The sequence below is a fragment of the Onychostruthus taczanowskii genome, unplaced genomic scaffold, assembly GCF_017590055.1.
Source record: "Onychostruthus taczanowskii isolate IOZ18803 unplaced genomic scaffold, ASM1759005v1 scaffold1, whole genome shotgun sequence".
NCBI lineage: Eukaryota > Metazoa > Chordata > Aves > Passeriformes > Passeridae > Onychostruthus > Onychostruthus taczanowskii.
The window spans coordinates 19,375,339-19,394,634 of NW_024496525.1; the positions used below are offsets into that span (position 1 = coordinate 19,375,339).

At 40.4% G+C, this 19,296-nt stretch overlaps 1 protein-coding gene across 5 annotated transcripts in view; it reads right to left on the reverse strand.

Annotated features, from left to right (window-relative positions):
- Nucleotides 1-480: 480 nt before the first annotated feature.
- SPTLC2 (serine palmitoyltransferase long chain base subunit 2) overlaps nucleotides 481-19,296 on the reverse strand; it is a 69,335-nt gene continuing 50,519 nt past the window's right edge. The window contains exons 10-13 of one of the 5 annotated variants that reach the window (XR_005952524.1): nucleotides 13,755-13,890; nucleotides 11,611-11,740; nucleotides 5,676-6,552; nucleotides 481-3,311 (exon numbers count right to left, since the gene is read on the reverse strand). Coding sequence is in view for 1 of the 5 variants with exons in the window: in XM_041402993.1 (XP_041258927.1) it covers nucleotides 6,433-6,552; nucleotides 11,611-11,740; nucleotides 13,755-13,890 (386 nt within the window). In the remaining 4 variants the exon portion in view is untranslated. Of the gene's footprint in view, nucleotides 6,553-11,610; nucleotides 11,741-13,754; nucleotides 13,891-19,296 lie in introns of all 5 variants that reach the window. The other 4 variants (XR_005952525.1, XR_005952522.1, XR_005952523.1 and 1 more) reach the window with 4 other exon arrangements.

The window sequence follows — 19,296 nt, forward strand, 5'->3', positions numbered from 1 at the left end:
CACAGCAGCTGAGAGCAGCCTGACACTGTTAACAGCACCCAAGGGTAGCAGCCTAGTTTTCAAGCACAGCAGCTTTTTGGGGCCAGCACCGAGCTAGAGCAGGCACTCATCGTGGGAGTGCTGCACATCAGGAACAGCAGCTACGACTGCAGGCGTCTTTCCACAACAGAAGCGGCTTTTCTAGACTGCACATCAAAGCTTTGCTGTACGATGGACCAGAGACTGCCAAAAACCAGCTAAGCATCCATCTCTCATGCAAGGTTTCCTGGCTCTAGAGTACAAGGCTAGAGGGGAACAATGATCTGTCTGAGCTCTGAAACAGGCTGTGGTGTTACCCAGTCATTCCAGTATAAAACTCATGTCTTGAATTTTTTTGAGGTTTTTATTTTGGGGGTGGGTGGGAAAGGGACTGGGAAAGAAGAGAGTTCAGTCTCCTTAATAGGGAAAAGCCTCACTAAGAAAAAAGTGCCAAAATCATGATAGTTTTTTAAAGTCTTTATTATGCAGAACATAGAATATATTTGAATGAATTATTTCCCCAAGCATTCTTTTTTCTCCAGTGCTTTTTTTTTTAACATGCATTGTTACCTTTTTAAAGCCAATGTACCATCCATTTATCTTTTTCCCTGCCCACAAAGCATCCATATTCATGTTAATCACAAGTGTAAAAAAAATTAGACATCTGGCATAAAATATTTTGGGGGGGGGCCCATTTAAAAATTTTATCTAAAATGTCTTTATCTACAAAAAAATCCAATATATATGTACATTATAGCAACACAGAGGCATAAGAATACAGTGCAATTTAAGACGAAGTGCTGTGACTTGGTAATTCTGCCCAGGGCTTGTGGAAATGTGGGCCACCATTGGCTTTGGGGCTGCTAGCCTAAAGCCTCAGGCTCCAGCATTCCTCAGTTCTCTCTCAAGTGGGTCTGAAGTTAATATTGGGAGGCTAGAGATGCATTAAGCTTAATAAACCATTAGGGGGTAGCAGAAATACTGTCTGAATAGGATGAGCTTTGGCAAAAAAAAAAAAAAAAAAAGAATGTTTACAAAGGTCAGATGGCTTGGTGCATGTTTCACCTCACTGCGGGTATTTCTGGAACGGCACCAAGCCTTGGCATATTCACGTGAGACCTGTTCACCTACCGTTGAGGAAATGAATTTGCTAGCTGCCACTGGTTCTGAAGTCCCTGACCGTCTCAGTAAGTCTCCCACTTTCAGCAGCGCAGGAACAAGTTACCAATGGAAGTACACAAGAACTGCTTAAGTTGCACAGGAACATCGGTGCAGAGGACTGCACTACTTTTGGCTCCCCCGTACAGACATCTCCTTAAACAGCTGCTAGCCAGGATCACACACAATTTGAGTTTTGAACCTCTCCCTCCCGAAAAAACAGCAGCACATACTGCTTAACTAAGAGCACCGAGTATTCTTCTGTGGGTTAAAATCCACTGCATTCCTCCAGGTCAGTCTTAATTTTAATTCTTCATACCAAGAATCACAGCTTAAGGCCTTCAACACACACCACAGTCATCATCTGCTTCACCCAGTCCCATTTGGGGATATAAGCACAACAGCTCCAATGTCTGCAACAAATGCTTCTCTTTTCAGTGAAAGGTAAAGCACAATACTTCACACAAGCACTTTATGTTTGTGCTCTAGTATTACGTCTGAATCCTTGAACAGGTGAACAACTGCAAGGCTGGGAATGTTTACAGGAATACAAAGCCATCAGAATGGCATTGGAGATTTTTTTTTTTTTTTCTTTTAAAAGCATGTTGAGGTTATGCAGGTCAAATGACTCGTGCTTTTCCCAAATAGTGGTCCAATTCCACTTGGGTGTCAGGTCCAGCACCAAAGGCAACAATGCACCTGCCGAGGGGTCATACTAAGCATTTCTGAACAGCTCAGCACTTCACTGGTGCTAAAACAGAACAGACTGCAGGTGCCTCAAATCTCCATGCAGAAGGTGCCATCCACACAGATCCCAGCATGCTTGACCCTTTCATAGGCTGAATATAAACTGTAAAAATAATATATAAAAACTGCATACATTCTGACTGAGCATTCTTTATTGGGATACATTTCCACAAGTTTCCTTCTCTGTGATGCAGCAAGGGGGCTCATGCATAGTGCTCCAGATCCAGTGCTGCAAGGTGTTCTCTTAAATGAAGTCATGCTCATGCTTTCTTCCAGCCTCTCCTGTGATCTCCCTGAATGGATAACATGGCTTCTGAACAAGCAAACAGCTGTAGGCCAAATGCTTTTCAGAGGAAAACAAATCAAAATTTGCACAGAAGGAGAAAAAGTACTTATTTGGTGTGGAAAAGTTTTAGAGGAGTGTCCATTCAGGCAATGAAAACTGCTCTCCTGATTTAGGGATACTTGTTCAAGTACACATAAAAGATCCCTGTACACCTGAAAATAAGCAATTACTGACTACCCCTTTTCTCCATCTCTGCAGTATCAGTCCTTCATCCACACAGTACAGAATTGCTGATTTTATGGGCACACTTCCCTTGCCTGTTCTTTGTGAAGGTGCAGCTCTGATAGTGAGTATCACATCTGCACTCTTACAGGAAACAGCAAGAGGAGGATGGATAATGCAATTCCTTCAGATGTTTGCTCAACTCGCTCCTGAGTCTTTGCCTGAAGCAGAAGCATACTACACCCGTAACTCAAGAACCAGAACTGTTCATTAAGGATGCTACTTAGAAGGGAAAAGATAGAGCAACTAGAGTTAAATAAACCATAAACATACAATACAAAAGTTTGTGTTGTGTAAAAAACAAAAATGAAGGCCCTGAATATTCTGACACAAAAAAATTGGTTTCTTCTCTGCCGAAGAACTAAAGGAAAACTATTAATCAGGGTCCTTAAGACAAAGATCTATTTGGGAAAACCAGTTTCTAACAAGAAGCAGATCTCCCACTCTTTGCTGATGCTCGGTAATAGGAGCTTCTCAACTTTCTTACGAGTGAAAGAATATTAGCCTTAAAAACAGTTATGGCTCTAAACTCTTCACTCTGCTCGACAGAGGCAAAAACTTGCTTGCTTAGTTCTTCAGAGAGGTACTGGGAAGGTAACTGTTGTATATTTATGAGTAAGTTTAGCCAATATACAGTACTGAGCAAAATCCTTTGTTCAAAAGCAGCCTTCATTTTCTTTTCAATTTTGCATCTCTTAAGAAATACCAGGAGTCATTTTCAATTAGAATGTCTCTGAAAAGTTGGCAGGGACTGAAGTTTTATTTCTTAAGCAGCTTTTCTTCCTTTGTGATCTCTCAAGATTGGTTCTTTCATTCATTTCTACTGCCAGGAGAAAAAGGAGACAGATTTCTGGTCAGTACATAAATATCAAAGCAGCAATCCATCCTACACTGTGACAGCATACATGCTGTAGGTTTGCCTAGCACAAACTCTTATTGGAGTTGTTTCAGTAGATGCAAAAAGGTTTTCTTGGCTTTCAAGCTCAGCGAATTACTGAATTAAAAGTGTGAAATCCTGGGCTTGTAACTCTTACTTTTTCAGAAGCAGTTTCAACAGGTTTCATAATTTTTACCAAACTTTGGCAAAACAGCTTCTCTTGAACAAAAGGCCTCAGAGAGGAGTGGGGGGATTTGCTTTCCAAAAAGGATATGGCAAGGCTGAAATGTAACCAAGTACTTTGCAAATGCTAACTGCCAGAATTATTTCTGAAGTGCATTTGCAACTCAAAATTCAAAGTTATATGCAGACAGCGTGACACAGCAGACACATACTAAAAGGCAGAAGCTTGAACACAATTTCCTCAACAAATGCAACTAGAAACCAAATGGACACTAGTAATTTTTGAACACTGACTATTTCAGAAGTATTATAGAGGATTTATCTATATTATGAAGATTTTTCCAGATGCTTTTCTCCCTTCCAAAGCTGCTCTAAAACTGATTCCCAGAGACAAGGTTAAGATTCAACACTTGTAAAATCTATGATAACCCACTTCTAACTTAATGCATCACAGTTTCCAAACTGAGTCAGCTGCACAGCAGACAAACACACTGTGCATTTGTGAATGCTTAAAAACAGCTACCTACTGATCCAAGCCTTTAGATTGATCGGTTTTGTCTGCTCTTAAGCCATTTCATGATCAAGTTAATAGGATCAGGGCTGATGTCATGGCTTCCTGTACTAACCTCCTCTTGTTCCCTAGTGCAATCCAGAGAGAAAAAAAAATCAGTAAAGCTTCTTGAAGTCAGAAAGCAGGTAATCTGCTGGAATGTTAGAGCTAGTCCTGGGCAGAACATGGGTGAGAAAGTAAGCTCAGCTAACTGCTGTTTATTAACTCTGCCTGAACACATGAGACTGTTTCATAACTATCCAAGCTGCACATACAGACTTCTCAGACTCTGCATTCACTCAGCTCCAGAAGAAGAGCCAACCAACATTAATGGACTAAGACAGAAACAGTTAACTGGACCTATTTTCAAACAGTCCATTTCAGTTCTTCTCATATAATTAAATTTCTGAAATTCAATGGTAAAAAAATGAACCAGTGTTTTGAAGTTCCATTATATTAAAAAGTAACAAGATCTATAAATGCATGAAGTTAGATAGTCTATAAAATAGAAGCCAATTCTGCTTTAACTCACCACATGTATTTGCAGAACTGCTTGGTTCTAGTGGCCAAAACACTCCCTCCCTGTTAGTTGCAGAGTGAACATTAAAGAACTTTAAAAGAATGATTTTTTTTTTCAGCACCACACAAAGAGCTTTGAGTTGCTCTCTGCTTTAGTATTATGATGATAAGTCTGTTTCTAAAACCCCAGTAACCTGCAAAAAGTATTTTGCTAACCCAAACTGAAGAGCTGGCCCAACCCAACTGACACAATGTTAACATTTTACTATCTTTGCAGAAATCGTGTATGTCTAAATATAAAATACAGACACAAACTATACTGCAATTGACTAATTTAAAACTTTCGGTACCTTTTTGTTGATCCATTCTGTTCACTGAAAGAATTCAAGAAGTAAAGACTAAGTAGCAGACCAGTTCTAAGGTGTGTTAGAGCAAAGGCATCTATTTGAAACAGAGGGACAGTATCAAACTTGCAAATAAAGACTCCAAACAGCAACTGGCTCAGCGAACGCTCATTTGAGCAGTGTTGACCAGTAAGTAACAGAAGTACAAAAGAGTAAAGATATCAAACTAAATGCAATTGTGAGGACATGCTCTCTCTTCAGGGAAGACCGACAGATATGCAGCTGCCAATGGGGACTCTGCTGGCCAGCCAAAATGTAATGTATGACTACAAGACTCAAGCTATCCATATGCATAGCAGGGCCAGGGAAAACACCTCACAGATGACAAGAAACAGTGAGTTAGCATAGCAAAGGGCAGCAGTCTTTCACAGATCTGCATAAAATAGATGGCTCTCCTAATAGTCATCCCTTGTATAGGCTGGCTCATTGAGGGGCTTAGTCTTAAGACTAAGCACAAGACTTGCTCTAGTTTGTTTAAACCCAAAGGCTCCCTTCTAGGACTTAGGGACTTGTTCATGACTTTATGATAATTCTAAAGCAAGAAAAACTAACCTGAAGATGAGAAAGCACACATATACAACCCATATTTTTTCTTTTTTTTAAACAGAAGTATTAAAAACAAACCAAACCAAACCCTTCTCCATCACTTACCCTCTATCAAAAGGACAATTAGTGTCAAAACCAGGAGACAATCTGGTATCCATACTGGGAAGGAAAAGAGGCTACAGTTCCAGAAGTCCTTCTGCCTGTGGCTTACAAAACTAATAAATGTTTGGGAACAATGGTCCTGTCAGCAACATGTCAACAACACATTTATTTTAAAAAGGCTAAATTCAAGTTTTAAACATAAGTAACTGCAAAAAAAAAAAAAAAAAAAAAAAAAAAACTTTGGTTGATTATCCATCTTGTTAAATATGTCAAAGTTAGCAATCAACAGTTTCTCTAGGAAGTTTCCAGAAACAGACAGGTCAGCTTTTTCCTAATTGGGAAGATCAGACACCTAGCAGTGACACTGAAAATGCTGCCATGCCAGCGTCACACATGCTCACAACATCTCAGCCAGCATTTGGGAGGCTAATGGTGCATACGAAGTCTGAACTAATCAGCCACAGCCAACTTAGGTTGCTGTGAACTCAGTGAGACAAATAAATTAAAAAAAAAAGCAACAAGAAAGAAATAAAGCCAAGCACCTCTAGGGCCAGACCCTGAAGACACAGAAATCAAAGAATTTTTTTCTCCTCTCCCTATTTACAAAATGCCATTTAGAGCTGATGTGGCCACTTCAGTATTGTGAGGAAATGTCTCTTATACTAAGCAGTCATAAGTGTGTTGTTCACAGATGCTGTGGCCTGTGTGCCACGGAGTGTCCATGGGGTGTGTCCCTCCCACTGAGGCACATGGAGGGAGTTCAGTCTTCGGTTTCTTCATACGTTGTCTCGTCAAACGGCCGGTCCAAGAGAGGTACCAAACGGCGACGGGAATATTTCAGTTGCAAAAGGTCCCCAACTTCATTGATTTCTTTTAAAGCCTGACAAAGAGACCACAGTAGATCAGGAGAGGAGACAGATGCAAGTTATCCACACACCTTCCTTTATGCATGCCTGCAGACTACTCTGACAGCCATTTTACTTGAGATTTTACTCTGCTAGAAGCCGGTACCTTCAGAAGTGCATAGGATTTTTTTTTTTCATTTTAGCGTTCAAAAATTTTGAGACCACATAAACAGCACTGGTCACTTAACCGAGAGTGCCTATGCATCCACCTGACTACTCCAGTTCCAGAACAGGATTATAATATCCAGCAAACCCCATGACTATTCACAGACAGAAAAACAGAATAGTGTTCTTCCCTTCCTGGAGGTAATGAAACTGAAATAGAAAAAAAAATGTACATTTTGTTTGAGGTTTGACTCCTCCTTATGTCTCATTCAGTTTGAAAACAACCTGTGTTACCAAACTTGATCTATTGTATTTTTTAAATTTCAAAATAGCGAAGACGAACTATAATAGAGAGCTAACAAGTTCTATCTTAGTTATATCTACATTTGGTTAATTTGCATTGTCCACATACAACTACAGATGAAAGCTGTGTGTCATAAACAACATGGCACGGGAGACTTTTGCCAGACAATCCAAGGAAAAAAAAATAAAAAGTTATTCTGGGTAGGATCCTAAGCATTTTCTCCTTGGAAAGCAAGTCCCACTGAGGTTGCCACAAAGACTGCACTCAAGCAACTGATGACCCAGAACATTCTACTGAATTAGCACAGCCTTTCACCATTTTGACCTGAACTCAAATATTATGAAGTTTACTAAAGATCAAACATCTGCTTGCGTAAGAAATGAGGGAAGACCCAGCTCAGTTAATCATACTTCCATTATGTTGCAATCTCTGATAAGACACTGGTCCACACACAATAGGGTCTGTTAAAAGCCAAATCCTAAACTTCATTTCTCTACAGAACACTCCTAGAGCAAAGTACAAAATAAATCAATCGCTGCAGACAAATCTGAGATAGCAAGTGATGCTAGTTATTTTATCTAGGCAAGTGACAAAAATTAATTCAATTAATTCAGAAGATCACTTTCAAGTCCAATATGTTTTTTTTTAATTCAAAGGTTGGCATTCTTTGCTGCCTTGAATTGTAAATTTATTGAGACCGGTACATTCAGCATTGCTTCAGAATGTCACTAATTCAACACTGATGCTCCAATCTGCGTCAAATGCTTGTCTCTTGAGGACAGTTGGAAGATGGGGGTTAACAGCCCTACATGTTTTTTCTTCCTAGATGGATAGTTCAAGGTTTTGTTTCTTTAAACAATGGCTCTTCATGCTTGTTATATCTGGCAGCAAAAACCTCTGCACTCTGAAGTCTGGGGGAACGACAAACCCAGAAGTTGGACCTCGGTAAAAACAAAACAAAACAAAACAAAAGTGTGGGCACAGTCTGCCAGAGCTTTAAGTAAAGATCCCATATGGAAGCAATTTAAAGCTGAATTTCTGTTGAAAGAGTATGTTAACTGTTATTCTTGAATGCAGATTTAGGATTTTATTAATTTAAAACAAAAAGGACCACGTGACCAGCAAAGACTACAAAGGAAATGGCATTGGTGTACTCTGACTTTAGGAGAGTGTAATATATTTTTCATCACTGAAAAGAAAGCACAGCCCACAGCGATGCAGGTTATGAGGGACTTCACTCTGATCCTAAGCCAAATATTTTTAGGCAAGGAAGTTTTATTTACATAAAACAGTTAAAATTTTAACTAAGAACTGTTCCTCATCATGTGGGTGTATTTAATAAGAACAAGGAAGCATTACAAATATCATTATTTGCAAGACAAGACTTTCTTCCCTATGCTTCAAACCTGGATAAGTTTTGTTTAAAAAGCCCTGGTTAGCATCCATGAATACACAGATGGGATACCAAGTTGTCTCCTCTGTCAGTGACTTGAAGAAGCTGTCTGCCAGCTCTCCCCAAGCCCATTCATTTTAGTTCTTCCTCCTCCTGGATATTGTTGCCAGAGTTAGCAAGAGGGATTAGACCTGAGGTCTGCCTCAATGATTAGCTGCCTGAAATCAATCCCTTTTCACTGCATCACAAGAAAACACTGCACAAAGTCACTGACACAAAGACTTGCTCCTTATTAACTCCTCTTGCCAATGTTCTGGGTTCTGAGCATGCAGCTATTTTGAACCGTAAAGGGGGTTACGCTAACTTGGAAAAAAGCCTCCACATACTGAGCTAAATCAGGATTTCTTCATCCACTTCAAAATTCACACCTCATTTTGCTCTGGATTAATTTTCTTAGCAGACAAACTCTAATATATTGAACAAGCATTTCCTCAATTTAGTAGATTTAACACTTACAGAGGTACTCTAGCAGTGAGTCTTATGTTAAGTGCACAAAATTTGAAACATTTTTTGGAAAATGCAGAAAGAATTGACAGGAAAAGAGGTTTTTAAAGCAGAGTAATAAAAGTTACAGATAGATTTTGGAAGAGTGCAAATGTGGTATTTATACAGACCCTAGAAAAGCAGCTTATTATGGCAAAGGCACCAGCTAGTCACTAAAAGAGAAGACCAAGAACCTAACCAACTGTAAAACTGCACAATTGCTCAGGTAGTGCCTGCACATCAAGTTTGTACAGTTTCAGTTTTAGCTCACTTTGCAGCAATATTATTTCAGAGACTTCAGCTTTCCTGATTTTCCTTCCGCCCATCTTTATCCATTCATCCCCACTCCATGCCCACCTGTCCCAAAAGTTACTGCTCCCTCCTTTGTGTCAATGAACTCAGGTCTATTACCACACTCTGAGCCAAGTCTGAAACTATTTATTTTATACAGGGTGAAAGGAAGCAAAGGAGAGGGTCTTCTCTGAAAGTACTGATTCCAAACCTTTATTTGGATCAGAAACAATTAAACTGAGATAGTTAAGGGAAGAGTAGCGGGACAAGTAGCTGGGAAGGAATTCCTTAAGCAGTCTCTTGTTGGAGTGTTAGGGAATCTCTCACAGGCAGAAACAACTCAGGAGCAGCAAGTACAGCACCACAGATACACTGCAGGGTGATACTACTCAGTGACACTACACATACATTGTGAAACTGCTCACACCACACAATACCTTACTATTTTTTTGACAGATATTAAATTTTAAAAGCTTGTCATTTTAAGCTGCTGATTTTTATGCAAGTTCTGTAGCAGTCAAGTATGAGAAGGTTGAGTCTATTTTTTTGTAAGACATTAGATAAATATCTGTTAGATATCCTATTTGCTGTTCACATACTGAAGTGTTGCCACCTGATCATATTTGGACATTGGGCATGATTTCCCTTTCCTGACTCTGGGACTACTCCCAATCACCTTGTCCACAAAATGTTCAAAAATAGTTTCAAGATTTTTTTTTCTTCACAATCTTCTCAAGATAAAGGCAAGGCTTTTTAACCTGCAGTTCCTTACACTTTTTTGCCCTTCTTCAGAAGAAGGTGACATTGGCTGTCTTCCAGTCCTCAGGAGCCTCCCCCAGCCACCACAAACTCTTCCTCCAAAGATAATAATCAAGAGCGGCCTTGCAGTGACAGCCAACTCCCTCCATGCTTGTGGATGCAGCTCATCAGGTCCCATGGACCTTGTGCATGTTGATTTTATTTAAATGTTCCTTTATTGGAGCCTCCTTCACATCAAAGGTAAGTCTTTACTGCTCCATCCTTTTCCACTAACCTCATGGTCTCAGGATTCCTAAGTCTCACCAGTAGACTGAGACAACAAAGGCATTGAGTACCCTTGCCTCTTGCATGCATTTCTCACCTGATTTCACTGTGCCATTCAGCAACAGTCCTCCACATTTTCTCTACTCTGCCTCTTGCTGCTAATGCCCCATAAAAGCTCTGCCTGCTACATTTGATGTTCTTTGACAGACTGAGGTCCAGGTGGGCTTTGGTTTTCCTGACCTCATCCCTGTATGCTCTGGACTGTCTCTCTATTCTTCCTTGGTCACCTCTCTGTGCCTGCCCCTCTTATACACTTTCATTATATATTTTTGTTGGTTTGTTCATCCATGCAGGCTTCCCATCACATTTCCTCTCCTTCAAATCAGGATAGATCATTCTTCAGGGAAGGACTGGGGAGGAGAAATCAATTAGCTGTCCTGGACACCTCTGCTCTTTGAGACTGTATCCTATGGGATTCTTTCAAGTAGGTTTCTGAATAGGACAGAATCTACTCTCATGAAGTCCAAATTCATGACTCAGCCTAGTTTATGTTCTGAGTCACAGACCCTCAAAGTGGGGAAAAAAGTGCAATGCAGAACTTTGGCAGTGCCTAAGACAGGCCATGTACACATGTCCATCAAAAAAGATTATTCGGAAGACTCAAAATTGAATGTAGCTACCACTAAGACATACTAAGAATAGTCAGACTTATTCATATAATCCTCTTTCAACTCTGTTAGTCAGACAGTAAGCACCATCCTTACTTTTGAAGGCAGCATCTCCTAACTGTGATGCAGGTCTCCTTCCAGGGAACCTCCATTCCCCCTGCAAGTGCTGGTAAGGGTAAGTAAGGCATTGCATGTGGTACAGACGCACTAGGACAGGGTCATTTAAGATACAGTGCTCTGAAGCTTTAAACAAGAACAGGAATAGTAATCTCTGGAAGAAAAATTCTCACTAATAATCATGTGCTTCCTTTTGAGAGGAATATAAATGTTTTGGAGATTCTCAGGCTTTTTTTTTTTTTTCCCTTACCATTAGCATCTAGGGTCAGAAGATACAAAATGTTTCCTTCTAACCAGTTCAATGGAAGGTATAGCCTTTAAAGAGGGTAAAAAGCATTGTCTCACAAGAATGAGACTATCTCCTTTTAAACAGAACAAGAAAAGTCCTGAGATTTACTTTAAGCAGCCATTCCACACTGTTAAAGCAAGGAAAGAGATGGAGTCATTGCCAGCTCTATTGCAAAGGGCTTTGAAGATTAGGTTCAACTGTGCTGTGTACCAAACACTGAACCAGTGCACAAAACCCAGACCATTGCTGAATCTGTTTATTAGCAGGCACGAGCAGAAGGAAGACAAGATAGACACTTACTGTATCAAGCATCTCTTTGGTATGAGCTGCAGACAAACAGAACCTGGCTCTGGACTCGATGATGGGGGTGGCAGGGAAGCCCACAACCACAACACCGATGTTCCGCTTCAGCATCTCGCGCCCGAACGCGCTGCCAGAGAGAACGAGACAGTCACAGTTATTCCAGTGGAGGCAGAGCAGGAGCATCAGGTCTCGGGATGGTAACCCATACAGGCCTTTGTTGCAGCAAGGCTGTCACACTGCAGTTTGGAGCTTCCAGTGCTTTCTTTCTAGAGGCAGAAATGCCTGCTCACAAAAGCCTTTTTAAAATTCAGTCCCAAGGTGGTCCTTCTCAAAAGGTTTGAGTGTATTAAGTTCTAACAAAGATGAAAGATTATATGTGGCAGAGACTGGTCTTTTAGCAGACTGTTTCTAAATGGATTTGTAACCTAAGCTTGGAAATCTTTCCAAAAGGAAAGAGTGATTTTGGCTCAGAAGTTTGACTAGGAGCTCCTCCTGCTGCAATGCCCCAAAGCGGATATTTCTGCAATTTTAAGATGGTTTTTGTTCATGAAGTTAATTTTATTAAAGTACATCATTGCATCACAGAATGTACCACTTTTTAAGTATCACGGGAACCACTGAGTCACCAGAGTAAACTGAGATAATCTAATATGATACCTAATATTTTTAAAGAAGGTGCAAAAATACCATGCAACTGTCACACACTATCTTCAACAAAACAAATTGTTAAGGAGACTAAAGAAAGTAGTGGCTGTGACTTATACAATGAGAGACACAAAGATCTCGATCGGATCTGTAATGGCAGTGCAGTTGAGGGTATTTTTACAGGCCACGAGAAATGGTTAATCCTTTTTGAACAGACCTTGTTGTGAGAAGCAGCAATGAACTTAAGAGGTTTATAAGGACAAGCAAAATAGCATTCTTTTAGTAGGTCTTTACATTTTCTGCCACAACTATTTTCCTTATAAATAGGTGCATCCTGCTACACCTCATTTTGTATCCATTTACTACTCTCAAACTGTTTTACAAACAGGTTACAAGGGACAAAGAAAAGACCAAGTAAATCCAATGCAGATCCTAAGGGTCAAGTCTCATCAGAGCTCTCTGTTCTTGCTCATTTTAAGTAAGATACTGGCCCAACTGCTCAGCTAATAAATATTTCCATGAATGTTTCCAAGGAAAAAATTGTATTGACTGGTAGAGAAGCTGGGCAGTGGAAACAGCTGCCTTTGTGTGCTGGACATGTAGTCTGCAGCACCCATAAAGGTAACAGGCCTTTTAAAACCGTGTTACACTGAGAAGGGTGGAGAACAAGGGTATCTAGCTTCATAAGAAGTGTCAGACTGAAGCCTGAGCTAGTCAAGCACTAGAGATATTCAGAACAGCATAAAATGAAATTATGTTTTCCAAATTTGAAAGTGTTGATTGAGCACTGCGTTATACAGACCCTGAAAAGTAGCGATCAAAGCCAAGCCATCCTTGAAATCAGGTTTTTGTTTATGTTGAAAAAATGTTCAATATATACTTTATGTATCCTCCTTGCAGAATTTTAGCCTTAATTATCCACACAGCATCCCACAAATCGGCAAGAATTTATAAACCTATATGCTACAGTTGTTTTAGTATTTACCATACCAATGCCTGAGTGATTACACCTAGACCTCTTACAAACTTGAAATTCATTAAATACATTTTGGTGTCTCCCATCATGTTCCATCCCCGCTGTTTTTCCTTTTCTAATTTTCAAAGTTCATCAACGAAAATGTTGGCTCCTTCTCCACGAGCTAGTTGAAAGATTTCCTCCAGTGACTTTTAATGTTAATTTCCATTCAATTTCAGCTCCTCTTCAGCACATTTATACACTTTACATATAAATATAATGGAAACACACAACCCAACCTTTAAAACGTGACACATAGAGGCAAAATTGCTTCCCCAAAGTGCTTTCTTGATGTCCCAAGCTACAAGCCTTACTTTTCTCAAGATCACTTAGAGAAGTTTCCATATTTTACAGGCCTCAGTAATGATCAGAAAAGCAAAAATAAAACACATCTTTTCTTATATTTAGAAAACTTCTTCTATATTCTTACACCAACCTAGCTTTAAAGAAGATGGTTACAAAGTTATGCTGTCAAACATACCCAATTTTTGCTGGCATGTACAGCATCAGAGGCACAACAGGGGAATCTTCATTTCCATAGATGATAAAGCCCATCTCTTTCAGTCGTCTCCTGAAATATCTCGTGTTCTCTGCCAGCTGCTGCACACGTGCTCTCCCTAGAAAAGAATTGAAGGTGATACTGAACCCAGTTGCCATAAATCACATCCATAACTGCAATACAAGACTTCAAACTGAAGTACAAGACATTAACGCCCTGCTTGTGCTTATGGAAGCATTAAAAATAAATGCAAATTGGGATTTGTACTTTCTTCTCCTTCAAGTAACCAAAATTAATCATGCATTTTCTGACAAGTCTGAATGGACCAGGAAAGGCACAACTATTAAGTCCAAGCACTGCCTAGTTTTTCCGTATCAGGTTTTCCTTCAGTCAAGAAGTACCTGGCAAAAAAAAGGGCAGTTACTTCCTTTTAAACAAGATTCAAAGTTTTCTCAGAATTCACTAGTAACTGCATCTTGAAGAAGAGTTTGCTTACACTTTGAGTAATTAATGGAAAACCTATTGAATCAGCTGGTGTTGTTCACCATGTTTTATCCTGCTTGCCTGCATTATTGTAAATTACTACTTTCCTCTTTAGATCTCTTTGCTGAATTATCACGTGGCTGCTCCCTAACCTTTTTCACTTAAAATGAGCTGGGTTTAAATTAAACCGATTACTTCTGATAATCCAGCTCACTTCAGTTAAGTGGCAGCAGCCAATTTATTATGTATTCAGCCATTTCTGCAGGGATTCTTTGATATTTGTCAAAATTAGTACACAGGACATTAGACAGCGAGTACAATTTAAATATTTCAAATGTTCAGATATATGTATAGAACAATCTATCTATCACTTAATTAAATTCTAGCCTAGCACACTGTGCTATGTTCCTGTATTGCCCAGAAAAAGATTCACATCATCTCACTTAAGCAGACCATAATACATTTCTGATCAACTAATACTCTAATGTGCTTATGAGATTAAGCACTATGCCTTTGATGAGACTATAACAAGTAATATTTAACTTACTTGTTTCTGGTCCACAAAGTATATTTCTGGATAATTGATTACCCAAACATTGTCCAGGTGAGTGATTCATAAACTGAACCATTAAATGTACAGCATGCAGATCTATGCTGCATAGTGAAAGTGGCTGCTAGACATTCATGGCCTTCCTTTAAAGTTGCAGATAACATAAGGTGATTAACTAACAGGAATGCCAGGTCTCAAAGAAACATCCAACACCCACACAGCTCTGCTCCAGGCCAGAACAAATGTAATTTTAAGAACCTATGTAGTATTTGCTGCCAAGAGTATCAGACATTCCACCCACAAGCAGGCAATCAGAAACAAAACCCCATCAAAGGCATAGCATAAGAAAAAAAGGTGAAACCTGTTACGTTTGCAAAACTTGGCCTATCATTAGTAGGTAGTAGCTGATATTTTTAATAGCACTGACTGCCACTTAAGACATCTCTTCTTCCCCATTAACAGTATTATTTCTTAATATTTTCTCCTCCAGAATTTCTCCAGAAGCTTAGTTCCTCTTCCCCAAAAAGCAGTAAGATTTCAGTAAAACACAAAGGCTTCTTGAACTTATGAAACTACATTTTTAATTTATTCACATCAGATCAGATCCTTTGCTGCAGACCCAGCTTTCTCTTATGTTTTCAGACCAATTACTTGGTCATTTTAAATAACCCAGACTGCAAAATGAAGTTGAGAAGAAGAAATGCAATAAAATGAAAAGAACCAAGTTAACTGCAAGATACTAAAAATAGTGGGCCAAAAGCCACTACTTGCATTTCTAATATTGAGGCAATCAATAAATACACAAGTGTCCACAGCAAACTTTATGCAGAAAAAACCCCTATTTTGGCATCTTCTGAGAAAGCTGCATCTGTACATCTCCTACAGAGAGATGCAACAGTTTCTGATATGTCAGGTCAGTGATGTACAATTGCATCAAAATACAAATCAGATTTCATAAGTAATAAGGTAACATACACAGGTGCTGTGATCAGCCCCTCTCCCAGGACAAGGAATGCAGCTTTTGCCATACATACATCTTATCTGTGTTCCCACAAAGCATGGAGTTTACAGTGTTGAAAAGCAGAAGGAATTTCATCACCTGTATAGTTTTCCCCTCTAAACATTCACACCCTTTTCTATGTTGTTGGGAGCCTTCCAGCCTAAAGATTAAAGAGTAATCTTAATTTGTAGTTGGCAACTGCTTCACAGTCTTCCCTAAACTCCTACTTATAAAAACAGGCTGTGATTCTAGATTTGTCCTTATAGATTGAAGAATGCTTTGCAATGTAAACAAGTCTTAAGAACGAGTCTTTCAGTTCTCTACAGAGATGCAATCACCTGTTAAAAGCAACTGACAGATTTGGAAGATGTTGCCTTCTTTAGTTTTGTGGATCTCAAAAGTCTATCAGCTTTTACTTCACTCTAGAGCATCAAGTAATTTAATTATTACTCATTTAAAAACTTGTGGCTACAATAATATTACCAAGAACTTGAAAATATATTCAGTGGCATCTCTCCCCAGTGGCTCACTACCCATCACATGTCATTACCATCTGAAGAGAGCTGTAGTTGTGGTGAAGCAAAGCACTGGGAATCAAACAAAAAATTGAGCACAGGTTCCTCATCCTCTGCTTGCCTTTCTCCCTGCATTCTGTGCAAGTACTCTTCTCTGTACTTCAACTTGTCTAGTCTCAATCCACTATAAAATCCTACACTTGGAAGAGTGATTACACATGCTAATTGAATAGGGTTTGCAATATTATGCAACAAACATATATCCAGTGTTCTGCTCTACTAACATTTGCTGGTTCAGCCCCATTGGTACCCACAGGTGTAGCAGGCTGTTAACTGCTAGTACAGTTCCACCATGTTTTCTGGGAGCCCAAAGACAAACCAAGCAGTGCTGGAAACAGCAGTGAGTAGGTATCATTGCTAATCCCACTCACAACCCAAACAGTGCACTGAGAACAGGACCTCTAAATCCCTTCCCAGCCCAAGCATCTCCTGAAGGTCAGAGCTTTGTCCACAACTGCTCAACTGTAGGCCTAGAAGAATTGTCAGGACTACATAAATTCTCCAGTAACTGGATTTTTTGGCAGTATGCAGCTGCATTTTTAAGACCATGCAAAAAAGGCCAGATCAGACACCACCCTGCCAATTGTTCTTGCATAGAAGTTGTGCAATGATTCTGGTAACGTCCTTTCATCTAGGAAACTGGAATGTGATGACCTTCAGCAAAGGAAGGAAAGGGGAAAAAGGGATGATTACTGGAACTGAGTTCTTCAAAAGGTTAAAAAAACTAGAACTGTTTATCACATCAACTCATCTCAAGTCCCTCATGGGTCCTGTAAATGGCTTAAACTAGCTTCTGACAGAACAACATTGGAATTAGAGGACAACTAATAATATTTCCTGTACTTCTGTACCCTTTTGCAAATTTACTAGAGTCATATCAAGATTGCTCTTACAATTTAGTAAAACACTTCCTTGCTTGTAGTAGCCTGGGCATCATTTAGTCTCAAGTGCACATTTATCTCCTAAAGAACATGCTAACATTGTATCAAAAGTAAAGCTCACATGCCATCTAAAAGGGAAAAACATGCTCCTGTCACAACTAAAAATATAAGAAGTATTCTTTAAAAAATGCAGCTAGCATGTACCTGAAGAAAAAAATAAATTCCAACACCCTAGAGAAAGTACTCCATATGAACCTGAAATGCATACTCCTTGAAACTACTAAATTAGTAAATTAGTGTCTTTGCCAGAACAGGTTCCCACAAGCTGAAACAATGACCCTGAGATTAGCTCAGGTGATTAGAGCATGGTGCCAGTAATGCCATGGTTGTGGATCCATCCAAAATCTGTATGGGCCATTCATGTTAGAGTTGGACTTCATGATCCTTGTGGGTCCCTTCTAAGTCGGGATATACAGTAGTTCCGTGAATAATTCTTCATCACTTGTGAAGGTGTCTGCTTTAGAGGTCATAATGCTCATAATGGCAGAAGTTACAATGAAAACAGGAAGCAGAGAAGGCAGAGTTACTGAATGCCTTCTCCACATCGGCCTTCACTGACAAGACCATTCCTCAGGAATCTCTGACCCTGGTCTGAAGACCTGGAAGGGTAAACGAGTATTGTAAACATGACTCTCCCCTGGTGAAGGAGGATTGGGTCAGAAAAAACCTAAGGAGACTTGACATTCACAAGTTCACGGGCTCTGACAGGATGCATGCACAACTGCTGAGAGAGCTGGTGGACACCACAGCAGGGCAGCTCATCATCATCTTTGAAAGGTCCTGGTGATCAGGAGGAGTGCCTGAAGACTGGAAGAAAGCCAATGCCCCCCCGGACTTCAAAAGGGCAAGAAGGAGAGCCCAGGAAACTATCAGCTAGTCAGCCTCACCTCAATCCCAGGAAAGGTGAGGGAGCACCTCATTCTGGAGACCATCTCTATCCAAATGGACAACAAGAAGGTGATCAGGAATAGTCAGTATGGATTCACTAAAAAATCACGTTTGATGAACTTGATTGACTTTTGTGATGAATCAACTACCTGGATGGATGCCGGGAGAGAGTGGATATTGTCTACCTAGACTTCAGCAAGACTTTTGACACCATCTCTCACAATATCCTCACAGGCAAATTCAGGAAGTGAGGAATTGAGGAGTGGACAGTGAGATGGACTGAGAACTGGCTGAACAGCAGACCCCAGAGGGTTGTAATCAGTGGCAGAAGGTCACTAGTGGTGTCCCCCAAGGTCCAATACTGGGCACAGTATTGTTTAACTCGTTCATCAAAGATTTAGATGGAAGACATACCTCCTCAGCAAGTTCACTGATGACATGAAAGAGTGGCCAATACCACCGAGGGCTGTGGAGCCCTTCAGAAGGATCTCGACATGCTGAAGCAATGAGCAGAGAAGAACTGTCTGAAATTCAACAAAGGCAAATGCAGGGTCCTGCACCTGAGGAAGAATTACCCCATGCACGGGTACAGACTGGGGGCCAACCTGCTGGGCAGCAGCTCTGTGGAGAAGGACCTGGGGGTCCTGGTGCACAACAGGCTGTCCAAGAGCCAGCAGTGTGCCCTGCCTTGTGGCCAGGAAGGCCAGTAGTGTCCTGAAATGCATTAGGAAGAGCATTGCCAGCAGGTCAAGGGAGGTGATCCTGCCCCTCTACTCAGCCTGGCTGAGGCCACAGCTGGAGTGCTGTGTCCAGCTCTGGCCTCCTCAGTACCAGAGAGACTTGGAGCTCTGACACAGGTCCAGTGGAGAGCAACAAAGATGATTAAGGGACTGGAGCATCTCTCTTATGAGGAAAGGCTCAGGGAGCTGGGCCTGTTCAGCCCTGAGAAGAGACAACTGAGAGGGGACCTTGTCAATGTACACAAGTATCTGAAGGGAGGGTGCTGTGCCAAGAGGAAGGATCCAGGCTTTTCTTGGTGGTGCCAAGGAACAAGGAAAGGGGCAATGGGCAGAAACTGATGCACAGG